Genomic DNA, 18500 nt, shown 5'->3' on the forward strand with positions numbered 1-18500 from the left:
GTTAGAAATAAATGCTAATGTGATTTCACGTTGTATCCATTTTCAAATGGAATTCATGAACCCTTAAGGCTGTAGCGTGCGCAGGCGCGCACCTGTGTGTGTGTGTGTGTGTGTGTGTGTGTGTGTGTGTGTGTTTCGGGGGAGCAGGTACTTAGCTTTTAATCAGATTACGAGATGGGTTCATACCACCGTCAGTAGTTTTGGTCAAACTCACCATTCAATTCTATACTGATGAAAACTATACTTCCAAGGAGGAATACTAAGAGAGAAACTAAACCATACAGTGGAGAATTTATATTTTCACCTTCTTAGTATACCTGAGACAGTTAGAAGAGATAGAAAGCAACAGAGGCTGTAACCTGAGGCACATTTTCAAGAAGCGTGGGGAGAGATCAGGAGATGGGGGGGCCTCTAGTGTCAGTAGTGTTCCAGCCAAAGGAGAACTCTGGTTTTAGAAGGTTCCTAAAATGTTAATTTTAAGTGGAATGTAATCAACTGTATACTATATGCCCTATAAGTATATATAGTATATGTGATAATAAATATACTATATAAATATATATGCTATATAAAGTATATGTATAATATATATAGTATAAATAACCCTTGAGAGCTTGTTGAGAGGTTTTGCAGGATGAACATGTAGGAATAATGAAGGAAGAGATGGGAGAGGGAATTCCTTTTTTTTTTTTTAATGTTTTTTTAATTATATTATGTTAGTCACCATACAGTACATCCCTGGTTTCTGATGTAAAGTTCGATGATTCATTAGTTGCATATAACACCCAGTGCACCATGCAATACGTGCCCGGGAGAGGGGATTCCTAACATAGCAATCTGATTTGCCTCATCCCTGTGGGTGTCTTGTAGCAAAATTATTCTCACATCCAATTCTGCCTTTTAAAAATCTAAAATAGTAGATAGCTCAAAGGTCATTAGTACTGGGCTTAGGGAAATTGGTTTGTATTATTAAATTTATGAATAAATGCATCAGTGCACAATTTCAGTACTTTAAAGAAAGGAATAAGGTTGTACCACAAAAACTAAGTCAAGAGGGGGCGCCTGGGTGGCTCAGTCCTTAAGCGTCTGCCTTCGGCTCAGGGCGTGATCCTGGCATTATGGGATCAAGCCCCACATCAGGCTCCTCCGCTATGAGCCTGCTTCTTCCTCTCCCACTCCCCCTGCTTGTGTTCCCTCTCTCGCTGGCTGTCTCTATCTCTGTCGAATAAATAAATAAAATCTTTAAAAAAACAAAACAAAACTAAGTCAAGAGGAGCCAACTAACTAGTTGCCTGCTGAATTCATCCTGGTTACTTGTATGTCTGCTGCAGAGTAGGGCTGGTCAGTTCCGTAACTCTTGATTTTAGCTTTGTTATAGCTCTCATCTATTGCCCGTTATGTAATTGTTTCCTGAACAACATCTGTAATACGTGGGCGTGTGTAACATAAAAGCTTCCATACATTGAAAGCTGATAGCTGCCAGACCCTGTGCCCAGTGCCTCGTTTACCATGTTTGAATCTTAAAAGAACTTTTATGAAACATATTATCCTATTTTACAGATGAGTAAACTGAGCACGGGAGAAATTAAATTGCCTAAACTCATAAGGGGCTCACTCAGATTAAAACCCAAGTCTCACCGTGTCCATGGGCATCATGTTGCATAACTGTCTTTTCCTTAGACATATAAAGAACTTTAAAATCTCTACTCTTCTCCTTCAGGGAGTGGCCTTTGGCCCTCCTGCTTTCGGTACAGGAAGGTTGATGAAAATGTAGATGCCTGTCTGGGACTTCCCCCAAAGGTAATGAGACAGGTTCCTCCTCCAGATGAACATTTTTAACAAGCTTTCTTGCAATCTATATGTTTTCTCTGGAGCATTCCATAGATTGAAAAGCACAGCCCTACATTATTTCATTCCTATACCAGGTGGGTGGTAGGATAGCAAGAACTGGGTTTCGGGGGTTTTGTGTGTGTTTGTTTGTAGCACTTGTCACTGACCATCCTTTTTGAAACTCTTCTTAGGCTTTGATATATTTTTTCTTGATGTCCGTCTTACTTTGCTAACCATTGTTCCTCAGTCTTTTCTAATTAATCTTCTGCCTGCAGTTCCTTAGGATGCTGTCCATGGGCCTTTGTCCTTTTGTGGATGTAACTACTGTCTCTTATTGAGGCCTTAACAAATTACTCTTGGTCCTCACCCCCCAGTTCTCCCTTGAATTTCAGTACCTTATTTTTATCAGTGTTATTGTATATCCATGAATGCCTGTGTATTCTTCAGGTCTTAAATTTAGCATGCCAGAAAACTCATTATCTCCCTCCCACACGCTTCTTCTGTCACCATTGTTCCCTAGTGTGGCTGATGCCGGCACTACTCAGTCACCTGGGCTTGAAACTTCAAAACCGCACTCAGAGTTCCCTTTTTTTTACAACCCGCATTCATCAGGCGGCATCACATCGTTTCTTTTCCTCCTCAGAAATGTCATTTGTTTTGTGTTTGTTTGTTTTTGTTTCAGTATAGTTGACATACAATGTTATATTAGTTTCAGGTGTACAACATAGTGATTGACAAATTTTACATTATGCAGTGCTCACCACAAGCTTAGCTACCATCTGTTACCATGCAACACTGTTACAATATCATTAGCTTTGTTCCTTGTGCTGTGCCTTTTATTCCTGTAATTTATTCATTCCGCAACTAGAAGCCTATAGCTCCCATTTCCTTCACCTATTTTGCCCATCCTGCCCCAGCAACCATCAGTTTATTCCCTGTTTTTCTAAGTCTGCTTTTTGTTGTTTATTCATTGTTTTTTACATTCCACATATGAATGAAATCATATGGTATTTGTCTTTCTCAATTGGACTTGTTTCACTTAGCATAATACCCTCTAGATCCATCCATGTTGTTGCAAATGGTACAACCTCATCCTTTTTATGGCTGCATAATATTCCTATTTTTTATGTACGCACACACATACGTACATACACCACATCTTCCTTAGCCATTCATCCATTAGTGGACACTTAGGTTGCTTCCTTATCTTGGCTATTGTAAATAATGCTGCAGTAAACATAGGGGAGCACATATCTTTTGGAATTAGTGTTTTTGTTTTCTTTGAATAAATACCCAGTAGTGGAATTATTGGGTCATATAATAACTTTTAATTTTTAATTTTTTGAAGAGCCTCCATACTGTTTTTTTACAGTGGCTGTACCAATTTACATTCTCACCAGCAATGTACAAGAAATGCTATTTGAATCATTCTTTTCCTCATTCCCACTGCATCTTGTCATCTCTTACCTCATTCTTTCGATTCCTGGATAGTTTTTTACTGTTTTGCTATCTCCAATATCCAATGTCTTTTTCACACTGTAGAGGTATTTTAATAATAAATGCATTTGAACTTCTCATTCCCCTACTTAGAAAATAGCCTTTAGTTCCCTACTGCCCACAGTGTAAGCTTCTAATTTTATGAGGCCTCTCCTAATCTAACCTCATCTTGTCTGTCTCACCTCTTCTCCTCACCACTAACCCTATTTTATGGCTAAACCAAACTCCTCACTACATCTCACCTTCTCACTCCAGTGCATCTGCACGTGTCATCCCATTAGCTTGGAGTCTCTGTCCATATATGAGAAGTTGGTCATTCTTTGCGCTGTATTTCCATGGTATTTATTTCTGACAATATGATGGAGTAGTAAGAGTCAGGGTGCTAAAGCCAGACTGTCTGGATTCATAGATCCCAGCACTTAAAAAATGTCTGTGACTCGGCTTCCTTACTTATAAACTTGGGATAATAATAGTACCTCCTTTAGTGTTGTTGAAGATGGAAAGAATTGATTCATGTGCAGTGATGTGCCTAGCGCATCATAAGCAGACCCTAAGCATATGCTGCTGCCCCCACTGTGGTAATCATAATGACAATGATGGAACAAGGAATTGCTTATTGATACTGTAGTCAACCTAGAGTTCGTGGCCATACAAAAATAAAAGTATTGTGCTTATCGAAAGCCCAGATCCAGTTTGTAGGCTGCTATACTTTGGCCAACTCATGTCATTTCTAGTCTTTCTAAAGTTCTCCACTAGTTGAAATCTCACCAGTACTTAGACATGTAATTCCCCCCCCCCGGCTGGCAGTCCCTTCCTTAGCAGTAAAGACTGTGCTGCTCTACAATTCTGAAGGTGCATGAGTTTGCCAGCTGAATGGCCATTAGAGCGGACTGTGCCATGGCGGAGCCAGGGGACAGGCTCCAGACCTAAGCAGAACTCCTAGGCATGGCAGAGGGAAATTCCGTGTGTCACTTGACGGCAGCCTAAAGTAAATATAGGCCCATAGCGTCAGAAATCTGGGTCCCTCCTATGTCACCTCGCAGGTAAAATTGTGTAGAGTATTATATAGACTGAAATACTAGAACTCAGCAAAATGTTTGTAGATACTTTAATTCTTATGAAACTGCTGCAGACATATTTGTTCGGAGGCTACTTTTACTTTGATGGCTATGGTCCCAAAAAGTTAAATGCAAATTCCAGTGTTTCTTAGCAGAGTTTACTGTTTAAAGCAACTCTACAATAAATCATTTTGAATTACATCCTACTTCACTAGTTTACTAGTTTTTCTTTATTAGAACATTAATACATTAGTTTCTTGAATGTAGGACATTCTTGTATCCGCTATAGTATTTCTGAGACAAAGGAGACGTTCATGGCTTAGAAAATTGCAGCACCAAAGTGGCGAATGAAAGCAAATTTTGGAAAACAGAATTTAATTTTTAAGGAGGGAAAAAAAACAAGCTGTAAAGTAGAAATCCACCTTGGGGGAAACAGTAAGAGCCCATCTATTAGACAACCAATATCTAAATTTAATTTTGAGAATGAAAAATATTAATGTGTTACTATTTTATTTCATTTTTCCAGTGTATTGAGTTTTTGGTTCTCATCATTACAATGACAAATAATATTTAAATAGTTCCAAATCAAGTGTCCTAGCTAAACACACATGCATGCACATGCATGTGGACACGTTGAAATTAAAGATACACATCTAATGGTAACACGTAGATCTGAGAAAGAAATAAGGAAAATGAATACTAAGAGTGATGACTTGGGTTTCTATGGCACCTGAAGTTTAAAACGTACTTGCCTAATGTGTGGATGAGGTAGAAAGAACCTCGTTAAAATCTTTGGATCTTAATCAGAACAACTAAATTTTAATGGTTGCTTTTGCACTGATTATCTGTGTGAGCTTGGGCAAAACTGTCCAAAGCTTTGGATTTCTCATCTGCGAGATGGATATAATGAAGAGCCCCACTGAGGATCAAAATATAATGTACATTCAAAGCCTTGGGAAATTGTAAAGCATTGTACAGATTACAGAAATGACAGAAATAGAGATTTTGGGAATTACTCAGAGATATTAGAGGTTGTTTCAGAGATGACAGAAGTATGATAGAGATAAGTGTTCTCAGTTTGTGCGTGAGGAAAAGGAGGCGTGCAACAAGGGCTCTATGGCTGGGCTAGAACCAGACCCTGGAATTCGGAGTCCAGATGTGGTCACCACTCTTTGTGCTACACCGTGCTGGTTTTGAACGAAGGTTGTATATCATTCACAGGGCACAGCCATAGTAAATTATAACCTAAACTGATTTTAAGGACTTTAACACTTATAATTATTGAGTCACCTTAGCAAGAAATGCTAATATTACTGGGTGAGGCTTATATTTGTTTTTTAACACAGGTAATGAATTTGGGCATCCTGAATGGTTAGACTTCCCAAGAAAAGGAAATAATGAGAGTTATCATTATGCCAGAAGGCAGTTTCATTTAACTGACGATGACCTCCTTCGCTATAAGTTCCTAAATAACTTTGACAGGGATATGAATAAATTGGAAGAAAGATGTGGTTGGCTTTCAGCTCCACAGGTAAGCTCTTTATTCTAAATGTTATGTTTTAGTCACCAATGTTGTACATGCTTGGAATGGCAATCGATTTAAATCTGTATGCGGATCTTTTAAACACCACTTTATTATTCAGTGTGTAGTGCCCTGGAACATACTTCAGGTTGTCAAAACATGTCACTGAAGTCTCTCCAATAGATAATGAAAATCTTAAACACAATGCCTTGCTTACTTTCCTGTTTAGTTTGTTGTTGGTTAAATTTAGTAATTTTTATTTCTATTGGTTAAAATAAATGACAAAAGCTCGGCATGGAGTCCATTTTGGAAATTGCTGTGGAAACATCTTAATTGTTTTGACTGTTTTTCTTTATATAAATAATTTTGCTGTCATAAAGAGACTACTTTGACAACATGTAGATTTCTTTATTCCTATTTTTCCCCTCTTTCCTTTACTGGTCTCTAACTTGTCATCTCAATAGATGCCATTACACCTGCATGCTGTTTTGTATTTTTCATGAGCCTGACTCTCCTCTGGAATTAAAGTCTCAGTTTTCAATAAGTTTTAGAAAATGTAATTAACAGGTGCAAATTTTATACAGGCTTTTTTCCCTTGCAAAAATTAGCATATAGTATGTGTTACTTATAATCCATTTACTTTTTACTGGAGCTATTTGAAATTACTGTTGATGTATTTGTACTTTGGTGTCTATGATTTTTTTTTTTAATGGTTAAACAAAGGTACTTATATATTCACCAAGATTGGCTACATGACACGAATGCCCTAATCATGTTTATTAGTAATGCAATTTCCAGAAGAGAGAGCAAAATGATGCTCCTTTTCAACAGGACATTGTTGAATACCAGAAGGCACGCTGTTTACTCTAGAGCCTTAGTTCACGTTGCTAAATTACTAAGAGTGGTGCTGCTGATATGCATGGAAATAAGTCCTTTCAAAACTGGAGCTGCAAGAGGCTGGTGTTGAAAAAGCAAAGACCTCTCACTGCCTACCCTAAAACATGGTGTATATGGGAGACTTTGTAGATATAATTTCTTTTCAGACCTTCTCTTTTATTAGGAAAAAAGATATATTGTAAAGAACATTAGGTTGCCATTGAATCTGACAAAGGTGTGCAATAATGTAAAGTTTTTAAGATAACTACAACTTCAGAAATCTCAATACAGTAACAACGTTACATTTTATTTTAAAACGTAATTTTATGTACCTTACTTCATTAATCTGGGGACTAAAAGTCTTAAAGAAAATTCACTTGTAAACGTCCAGTACACACACACACACACACACACACACACACACTTTTATACGTAACATAGGTACTGTGTTCTTAAAACCTAAGCCACAGTGCTAATCCTCTATGCTTTATTTGAAGTTGTCAATGACTACTGAGATTTTTATCCTCTTTAAGCCATTTTTGAGACTTTTGTTAGTGTAGAGTTTGATATGTCAAAATTGCAACATGTTCAAAAAATATAATATGTTGGGGCGCCTGCGTGGCACAGCGGTTAAGCGTCTGCCTTCGGCTCAGGGTGTGATCCCGGCGTTATGGGATCGAGTCCCACATCAGGCTCTTCCGCTATGAGCCTGCTTCTTCCTCTCCCACTCCCCCTGCTTGTGTTCCCTCTCTCACTGGCTGTCTCTATCTCTGTCAAATAAATAAATAAAATCTTTAAAAAATATATATATAATATGTTTTCATTTGTTGGCTCAATAACTAAGAAGTCTATTAATAAAGGCAAAAACAATTTTTAATAATTTTCTTATAGCAGCATCTATCATGTAATAATGTAATATATGTGTTAATTCTTGCAGGCCCATGTGAGTGAAAAGCATGAAGCCAATAAGATCATCGCTTTTGAGAGAGCAGGTCTTCTTTTTATTTTCAACTTTCATCCAAGTAAGAGCTACACTGATTACCGAGTTGGAACGACTCTGCCGGGAAAATATCCTTTTTGTTGCTGGTGAATGTAACTGTCTGCATTCCATTATTTATTACATCATAGAGAATAAGAAAGACAAATGCAGATATTGGTGACAGTAGCTCTCAGTTACTCTTTTGAAAAATGAGGGACTTGAAATAGTTGATTGGTGGTAAATCTTTGCTCTGTTTGGTTATACTGAATCAATCCTCAGCTTCATTCTGGTTCTAAAATGATTCTGAACATTTTTTTTTTAATGACATTTTGATCCAATATGCAATTCAGGAGACGATCGTAGTTTTTCTTTATGAAAAGATTTTGTAAGTCGCCTTTAAGAATTGTCTCTTTTCCGGGGCGCCTGGGTGGCACAGTGGTTGAGCGTCTGCCTTCAGCTCAGGGCGTGATCCCGGCGTTATGGGATCGAGCCCCACATCAGGCTCTTCTGCTATGAGCCTGCTTCTTCCTCTCCCACTCCCCCTGCTGTGTTCTTTCTCTCTATCGAATAAATAAATAAAATCTTAAAAAAAAAAAAAAAAAGAATTGTCTCTTTTCCCTTTCTCCACGGAGAAAGCAGGCAAGAGCTATAGAGATAGCTTCCTTCCCTTTTCTTTCCTCTCTCCTCAAATGCTGGACATGGCTCATTTCTGAAGGCCTGAACTGGTAAGGAGTCAGGGCACAGGAGTGTGAGCCAAGGAAATGACAGGGAGAATGTTTTTGAAATTCTGTGTATTCATTTACTCATCCGTGTATTTGTTGAGCACCTACGTGTTGAATACCAGTGAGCCAGCCCTGTGCTGGGTGCTAGAAATACAGGAATTCTCCTGGCAGATGTAGTCACTGCCCTTGTGGACCTTTTAAACTAGTGAAGAAGAAAAACATTAGTAATTGTAAGTTTGGTCATTGTTGCAAAAGGAAAAGTGCAGTGTATTTTAAGAAGATTATGACTTACCAGATCTGGGAAAAACAAAAACAAAAAACCAGATTCAGGACCTAGCAACAACCCAACACAGATTTTTAAGCTGACCATGTCAATGATCTTCTTGTCCCCTGAAGCCCTCACAACGATCAGCGTCTGCCACCTGAACAAGGTACCCGATGCCAACATGAAAGCTGATGTGTCAGGGTATCTCTAGCTACAGTAAAAGAAACCTCCTATTCACTGGCTCAAACAGTAAGGAAGGTGTATTTTGCCACACACTCAAAAGGTAGGGTGAGCCCAGCACTGTGACAATATCATCAAGTTCCCTGGTTCATTCTGTCTTTCTGCTTTCAAATCTTGGGGTGCCACCAACACCCAAAGGATGGCACCTGCCATCGCTGCAAGACAACAGCCATGGTTGCAGAGGTAACCTTCAGACGCAGCAAGAGGCAAAGAGACCTTTTTTCTCTTTTTAAGAATGAAGTCACTTGAGCAAATTTTCTTTCATCTTCTTTCTTTCATCTTTCATCATCTTCTGACCAGAATTCAGTCACACATCCCCAAGGAAATGTCTAGGAAGGAGAAGCGTATTGCCATGATTGGCTGAATCAAGGGAATTACCCTGGAGTTTCCAAGAAGTGGAAAGTGGACTCAGGAAGTAGACTCCTTCCTTGGGGAAGCAGTTTCCCAGACAGACTGTTTCTCCAACAGTAAAGAAGAAAGGGCCAGTGCTGTCTAGTTAAGCAGCCTGCGGCACCTACCCCTACCCTGTGCTACTCAGTGAGTGTGGTGAGAGATCACAGTTCCACGTGCCATCAGAGCAATTAGGAGAGATGGCTGTACCTATAACTAATAGCCCCAGTGTGCCCCAGTTGACACACAGAATGTTCCATCAGGGGGTGCCTGGGTGGCTCAGATGGTTAAGTGCCTGCCTTTGGCTCAGGTCATGATCCCAGGGTCCTGGGATCGAGCCCCGTATTGGGCTCCCTTCTCAGCAGGGAGCCTGCTTCTCCCTCTCCCTCTACTGTTCCCCCTACTTGTGCTCTCTCGCTCTGTCAAATAAATAAATAAAATCTTTAAAAAAAAAAAAAAATGCTCCATCAGTGTGATGGGATTGCCTGCACCAAAGAGTTGCACTGTTCCAGGAAGCAAATGTACCCACCAGTTTTATAAAGAAATGCAAATAAATGCTAGATGTTTAGTAACTCATACATGACCCCTCTCAGTTCCGAACTGCTGAGGTAATGCCCCTAGACTCACTCCCCATTTACCTGAAAATGTAATATAATCGATATGCAATCAAAATTATAATTTTTGATAATCAAACCAAAATACTTTTACAGTATACTTGGGAACTACTGTAGTCTTTGTTAAGCACTGTCCTTGACTCTAAGCCAGTAGGAGAGAAGAGATGTATAAAAGCAAACTAGGATGTAAGACATAGTGCAATAAATGGGAAGGGGACAGGAAAGTTCCATGGGAGAACAGGAGAGAAGTAAAAGAAAAAAATAAAGACAGAGAGAAATTGATTGATGGAGTGATTGATTTAAGGAAAAGACCTATAAGCCTGGACCTTGAGAAATGGATAAAATCATACTAGACAAAATTGAGGAGGGCCATCTCAGCTGTTGGAGAGCATAGAACATTCTTAGCTAATGAATGGCACAATGTATTAATTGGAGAATGATGACCCTAAAAAGGAATAAGAGATAAAGCTGAAAAGATAGACTGAGATTGCGCAATAGAAGATTTCAATGCTATATTAATTAGTTTAGACTTTTTTCCATAGTTCTGTATTGAGTCATTGAAGGTTTCTGAGTTAGGGATCTACCTGATAAGAATGTATGCTTTAGGAAAATTCTCATGGACCCAGTGTATAGGAAGGCTTTCTTGAGGAAAGAGACGGGAAGTACAGAAATTAATTATGAGAAATTACAGTACATGTAGAAGATAATTAGTACATAAGCCAAAGAAATGACAATAGGATAGAAAGAGGTATATGAGCATCTTCGTAGAGTGAAAGAACTCAGCAGTTGTTTGGACTTAGATGGAGAAGAGAAAATATAAGGTTTCATTTTGAACAAGGGGAAGAATGATAGTGGTGATATGACTTAGGATACCAAAGCAAGAAAGCAAGGAGAAATAACCAGTTAGGGGAATAGAAAATATAAGTTTAGGGGTACCTGGCTGGCTCACTTGGTAGAGCATGTGACTCTTGATCTCGAGGTTGTGAGTTCAAGCCCCATGTTGGGTATAAAACTTACTTAAAAAGAATATATATATATATATTAAACACACACACACATATATATATAAAGAAAATATGTTTAATTTAGGATTTTGATAAATGTAAATACATAGAATTTCAATGGTAATGTTTCAAAGAAAAATCTTGATTCAAGCTACATTGATCTCATGTGTAACTATGTAATCTATGTAACTTTAACAAATATTATTAAGTGAAAACATAAATAATAGCATATTTTATGAGGTGTAGAATCTACCCAAAAGTTAATTTTATTTAATGATATAATATTAAGCTGTACATGAAAGTCTAGTTTGGTTTTTTTGTGTTTTGTTTTGTTTCTCTAAAGTGATCTCTACACTAAACACAAGGCTTGAACTCATGACCCTGAGATCAAGAGTCAGATGCTCTTACTGACTGAGCCAGCCAGGTGCCCCTCTAGTTTGGTTTTGATAAAACCTTGACACAAATTGAGTCTTCTGAAATTTAGTGATTTATCTAGATGTCTGTAGGCATCTTTTATACAGAAATTCTCTATATTAAACATTGAATGCTTTACGTTAGTGACCCCTTTCAGAAACTACTCATTGAAAGCTCTAATGATGTAGACACCTGGGAAAATTGGGCCATATCTTCATATAAGTAAAACCTGAGCCTTGATCATCTATTGAATCTCTAGGAAAACCTCGAAGAAAATATTTTTGGTTCTTTTCCTACAGGGATTTTGTTTTCTACAGATTTGTGCCCACTTAGACCTTATTTACTCTTGCCATCTTTCTCATTTTGTCTTTCTGTCAGCAAGCTGTAACTAACTCCCGTATGTTACTGCTTCCTCTGAGGACATTTGCATTTTAATAATGATCTCTTTGAAAACTCAAGAAATATGCAAGACCTCATGGACTTGTTACCTAATGTAATAATTGTTTTATAACAAAGTGTGTTTTTTTTATTTTTGTTTTTTTGTTTTTTGAGGGGAGGGGAATAGGGGAGGATCTCCAGCATACCTTAAACCACACCTAATTAGCTACAGGTTCGTAATACCAGCTTTAACTCCTATACTGATCTTAAAACCTTTTGGATTTTGTGATGTTCTATACTCCAGAGACCCAGATCAGTGCAGAAATACCATATATAAGTTCCTCCACACATCGTAGCTAACCATCAGTAGAGCACATTCCAGTCCTAGAAATCTCACTATTTCACAAGGTAAGCAATTCACATTTGTTGGTTTTTTTTTTTTTTTAGATATTGCCTTAAATGTATGAAAATAAATGCATTAATTCTGTACTCTGGCCCCAAGTCTGTTCTACAAGCCGCCACTCAAGTCACAAGGGCATTTAACATGCTCCTCACAGTACTTCCCACTCCCTGGTCTTCCCTCTTCCAGACCAGATGCCTCTGGTTTCTTCAACAGATTCTCATGATACTTTCCAGACCTCTTACCATCGCGTCTCCCTCTTCAAAATGCACTCGGCATGGTGCACATCCCTCTTACATCATGTCTCCAGAACTAACAGCACAATATTCCATATAGAGGCCAGCAGGTATGACGTACAGTACCCGATTACCTCCCTTTATCTTGACACTACTCTCTTTATTAATATAGTCAAAGGGAAACTAGCTTTTCTGGCAACCATCACATTTTTCACTCATATTGTGTTTGCAACCAAATAAAAGTCTTTGGTTTTTCTTGATGTGTAGTAGTATGATTCACATAGCTCCCTTATTCTTTTTTTTTTTTAAGATTTTATGTATTTATTTATCAGAGAGACAGAGAGAGAGCAGAAACAGGGGGAGCGGCAGGCAGAGGGAGAAGCCCTGACGTGGGGCTTGATCCCAGAACCCAGGGATCATGACCTGAGCCAAAGGCAGATGCTTAACTGACTGAGGTACCCAAGTGACCTATTCAGCTAATAACTTTAACCTAAAATCCCAAATTTAATATGGAACATGAAAAAATATATGTATTGTTTTTTGCCTCTAGCCTGTTAATGGGGAAGACAACAGTTCTCTGTTACTATTATGACTATATCATCTTCCATAAGCAGCAGATAGATCTATGCTTTCTTTTGGCTCTTATTTTTCCAAGCTTAGCTTTAAGGGCTCTTTTTATTATCCCTAACATTTTACAAGTCTCATTTCTTTTGGGTCTTTCATCTTTCTGACTTTATTCTTATACCTTTACATGACACTGTGGCTCAGCATTATAGAATCATTTCAGAGAGGGAAAGTACAAAAAATCAGGATTTCTATGCTGTATTTTCTGCCTTTGCCAAAGTGTTCTGTGCCATTGGTATTTCCAACTACTGAGCCAGTGAATTGAATACAGATTTTTCTGTGAAGAATGCACAGTGGCAAGATTGGATATATTAATCAAGTTAAGAAATTCATCAAATTTTTAATTCCCTGGAGAGCAGGTTTGGTGGCAGAACAAATTTAAAGTTTCTAAAGAAGTCACTTGAACTTCTTCTGTCACTATGAAATATAAACCTGTGAACAGGTAACATGTCTGAATTCTTGAGTAGTTTTTGAACCTGTATATCCTGTGTATCAAATAGCAGAACGTCAACTTTCACTCAAATCTGTGGAGAATAGGTGGTGACTGTCTTCCCAAGAAACTGTTGTAAGGTGAACTATTTTGGGGATCATGACAGGCAAAGTAGAAGAAACACTCCAGTGTTTAGAGTAACTATCACTTCAAAATAAGATGATACATTTTGGAAAGCTAAAAGAGAAGTCTGATTTGCATCACTAAGGTTTGGGAATGTGGCCTTAATAGTGACTGCTAAAAGACATAATATTGTTTCTGCAACAAGAATCTATAGCCATATTCTAGAAAATTAAACACACACACACACAGCAGAAACCCTTTGCTTATATACTGTCTCACATTGGTCTTTTTAGCTGCTAATCTTCAGCGTAATAACCACCAACATTCTTTAATTTGTAAATAGCACTGTGGGTGATGCAGAGCTCAGATCTAAACATACGAGACAAGTAGGCAGATCATACATTTCATACCTAGGAAAATAAAACACACTTTCTTAATGTGTTATATTTGCCTATCATTTCACATTGTTTAGCTGTAGAGAAAGAAAAAAACATAATGCCCTTCATATTATCAGAATCATTACTGTCTTTCTTCCATTACATTACTTCACTTAGAACAATATCAAATCAGCATTGAATCAAAAGGAAAACTGCTAAGCCCCCAAGGACAAACCATTCTTTCTTATCTATTTTGAAGAACATAAATGATGATACCCTATTTTGAGTGATGTCAAGGAAAGTGGGTGTTGGGGACCTCTTTCTGAGGACCTTCTGTTTGCTGGCCATTTTTAATAAGTATCTAGTTCCATAATCCCAGCAGCCCTGTGAGGTAGGTTGTGTTAGTCTCATGGGACAGGTCAGTAAACCCAGGCCTTTAAGTCACTCCCTAACTTCCCTCCAGCACACAGGTGTAAAGGCTGAGCAGCGTTCTGCAAAGCCACTGGGCTGCCATTTTCTGTTCATGGCTGCCTATGTGTGGTTGGTGGTGGTAGCAATGGTGGCATGGCCGATGATGACTTATTTCTGTTATGCTCAAAATAACTTACGTGTAGTTCTGGGGCAGTAGGTAGCATAAAAAAATAAACCTGTACATCCCGTATGTCAAATACACAAATTCATGGCACAGGCAGCTTCTCTCTCTTCAACTAACTGCCTTCACGCCTCATTCGTAAGGTGTGTGTCTTGGTATTTATGGATTCACACTGTTCTGAGAGCGTAAACAACACTAAAATCAAATGTTTTTAAATTATTTGTCACCATGCTGAGATGGGGGTGGAAATAATAGTGTAATAGCAGCCCCCTTTCCAAATGGCGTTTCAAACTGTTACAATACCGAAATGTTAAGAGGAGAGTGATCATAAAGGATGGCTTGTGAAAAATATGTGAATCCCAGCCAAAAATATTTAAAGCTAAGGGAACAGATGAGTAAATAGTTGAATTTGACCTGAGATCTTTGAAATATTTTCATTAAACTGCCGCAAGATGTACTTTTTAAAATGTAAATTCAGACTCTGACATTTGCAACCTGTACACAGAGTTTCTAATGAGCAAATAAGGTCACTTGGATGATTCACTGGAGTATGATTGCTGAAGGCAGAGATGTTGCTGTGAGTTGCTTAGTTTACAGAAGCCTTTGAAGCATGGTTATGTAACACTCTGTGTTTATTAGAATCTGTGCTTAATGCAACAAATAAAAACAAAGGGCTTAATTTAGGTTGAGCTAAATGCCACATTCTATCAAGAATTTATATATAAAGGTTAATTTCTCGACCAAAAAAAAAATATAGAGCATCTCAACTTTCTAGTTTTCCAGGTTATATATGTTTTAGTTAATAAAAAAAAAAACTTAAAAAAATACAAGGTTTTCTCATAAAAGATCTACAACGATCACTTTGAACAGATGCAAGCATGTTTCTTTTCCTTGCGTGTGTATGTGTGAGTGTGTATGTGTGCTTTTGCTCTGTGCTACAATTTAATGATCTCTTCTTTCTGTGAATGGAGATGATCCTACTAACAATTTCATATTTAATATAGGTCCTACTTTTGTTTTTATAGCTTCAAAAAGGACGTGCCTTCATTGCCAGGTTAGCCCTCTTTAGTTTCAAGATGACGGTAATACTTGTAAACATTATCTAGAGGTCTTTTTGACCATTTTTTACTGTTAAACATTGTGCAACAATCCCTGTGATTTAATGATAATGACAGATGTGTATCCGCACTTCCATTGGCAGTAAAGAGCCTATGATTTAGCATCATTTTTCTACCCAGGAATTTAAGATGAATCACAAAATGAGAAAAATAAATCGCATGATTAAAATATTGCAACTGCTATAACAGTTTTAGATTAGCTTAATATATATTCATACGACTATAGGCAGTAATGAATAATGAGCAGGCCCTTAAAACACAAATAGTTTAAGGTGGGGGTTTTTTCCTTTCCTTTTTTTTTTTTTTTCTGAAATATCTGAGTCCTATTTCTGGGTCCGTGTTCTGAGATATTCAAAGCATTTCTGGGTTTTTTTTTCCTTCATAGCTCAGTATATAGTCTCCTAGGTTCCAGAAATTCATCTAACAATAGCTCAGTCAAGATTTCTGTCTATTTCTTGTCCTTCTATGGGAAAAAAGAAATCAGAAACATTGTAACCATTAAAAACAATAGACACTTGTGTAACAATTGTATCACTGACAAGGGGAAAAAACATTTGTGCCGAGGTTGATTATTTTTACCAATTTGTAAAAAGAGGTACTAGTATGTGGAAATTGACTCTGAGGTACGTGTAAGACTAAGAGTCTTAATCTGCACATTAGCAATTAGATCTTTAGTTAAAATGTGTTAGGTACTCACACATAAAGCTAAATTTCTTTTGGATGGATGATGATGAATGGAAGGCTGGGCAGTCAGAAGTGGATGGATGGATGGATGGATGGATGGATGGATGGATGAATGTTGGGTAGATGAGTGGAGAAACAGATGGATGGATGAGGTGCATAGATAGAGGATACAGCTACCTAATGGCCAGAGAATCCCTGGGGTTGTTTAAAATTAAATAATCAAAGTACAGAGATTACTAGAATTTATTGTTTTTCCCTTTAAATAGGTATTTAATTAAATGGTAGAAAGGAAAAATTGATAAAATATTATCAATAAGATGCATCACGATTTTGTACAACTCAAAATTAATACAATAAAATGTATTGTCAGAATACTTGCTGAACAGACTTTTGTAATAAGATTTACCATCCATTACAAACTTATTAGATGCCCTCCAGTCGGCGAGCACTTTACACTTATTATCTCATTTAGTAAACCTTTTCCTTTCCTAGCAAACAGTATTGCAAATATGGAAGAAGAAAATCTACAATGAAAACGTTGGCCTGAAAAATTCCGTATCTAACCTTTCTTTTAAAATAGTCCTTTGTTGGGTACCTGGGTGGCACAGTCAGTTAAGCATCTGCCTTCAGCTTGGGTCATGATCTCAGGGTCCTGGGATTGAGCCCCACATTGGGCTCCATGCTCAGTGGAGAGTCTGCTTCTCCCTGTCCCTCTGCCCCTCAACCCCGCTCGTGCTCTCTCTCGCTCACTCTACTCTCTCTCTCTAATAAATAAATAAAATCTTAAAAATAAATAAATAAATAATATAGTCCTTTATTTAATCAGTCCAAAACTGATTAAATCATTCTCTACTATTTAAAAAAATTATATAATTGTATCCATCTTTATACCCGATGCCCGTGGTCTTTAAATAGAGCATTCTGTGTCTACAATAAATTTCTAATATTGAATGTTAAATTACTGTTTCCTTCTGTATCTCAGTAGAAATTAGCCTTTTATTTTTTTCAGTAAGTATCTCCTGCCTGCCAAAAAGCTGTTTAGATCTTCTATAACTGAGGTATTTTCATTTTCATCATTTTCTGTTAAGCTATTCTGACTCCGAATCTCACAAGGTCAAACTGAGCAGTCACTGTTTCGTTTATGTGTGAAAATAGTACCTGAATACTCCAGAAGAGTCTTAAAATGAAGCCATGATATAATTATTGGTTCACTATAATTATTTAAGGGCTCCCGAGAATGTGTGGATGCTGCAACCAAAGGAAGAGTTTATTTCTCCAGAGAAAAGTGGAAAAAGTAGAGCTATGAACACTGTGTTCTTGGAAACAGTGGCTTCAGTTATAACCATGTGTAAAAATCATTTCTAATTCTATTAATGTCATATTTCTTGGCCTAATGGTGGAAAAATAACCTAATTAATTCCTATTATGTCTGTGAAGTTTATTTGTGAAATTAATTGATTCTTTTTGGTTGCTATATGGTATTAATTGTTGAATTAGGAAAGTATTCTTTAGATGTTATTGAGAAAAATTATTTAATTAATGTATAACTTAATGAAATGCAATCATATTAGCTTTTACTGGCACACAATAAGTGTTTCATTACAGGAACATTAAAACAGAAAATTATTTTGTCTGTAAAATTATAAACATTACTGTAATTTTTTCTCCATCCATTTCTATTTAGAGACAGTCCATTATTTTCACTTTAGTACCTTCCCTTTCAACACTCTTCCTTTCTTTCCAGCTAAGGAAAACAAGAAAAATAAGTTTCTCTGATGGTAGCATTCTTTTCGGATTCTGAAACATTATTTTCTTCAGTTTGTTGTCTTACTCTTAACGTTTTTGTCTCCCGAAGGCTGACTAGTTCTAAGTGTTTCCCGTTCTTATATGTGTAAATGTAGAGAAATTTGGTTCTTCTTATTAGGATAGTGGCTAAAAGCATGGGCTCTTCAGGTGGAGAAAGACTGTGTAAGGGTTCAAGTTCTCTCTCTCTCACTTACTTGTGTTATAAAAGTAACCTCACTGTTTCTTAGTTTCCTCATCTTTAAAACACCGACTTGTAGAGTAACTGTCAAAATTAAATGAGTTAATGCATATGAAAGGCCTACCAACAGCTCAGGCTGTAGC

At 37.4% G+C, this 18500-nt stretch overlaps 1 protein-coding gene across 2 annotated transcripts in view; it reads left to right on the forward strand.

The window, feature by feature from the left end:
• The window catches only part of GBE1 (1,4-alpha-glucan branching enzyme 1), a 262803-nt gene that overhangs the window by 222812 nt on the left and 21491 nt on the right, over positions 1-18500 (forward strand). For both annotated transcript variants that reach the window (XM_026488982.4, XM_057306804.1), the window contains exons 13-14: positions 5732-5916; positions 7721-7851. In XM_026488982.4, the coding sequence (XP_026344767.1) occupies positions 5732-5916; positions 7721-7851 (316 nt within the window). The remainder of the gene's footprint in view (positions 1-5731; positions 5917-7720; positions 7852-18500) is intronic.

The sequence above is a fragment of the Ursus arctos genome, unplaced genomic scaffold, assembly GCF_023065955.2.
Source record: "Ursus arctos isolate Adak ecotype North America unplaced genomic scaffold, UrsArc2.0 scaffold_4, whole genome shotgun sequence".
In the NCBI taxonomy this organism is placed as follows: Eukaryota; Metazoa; Chordata; class Mammalia; order Carnivora; family Ursidae; genus Ursus; species Ursus arctos.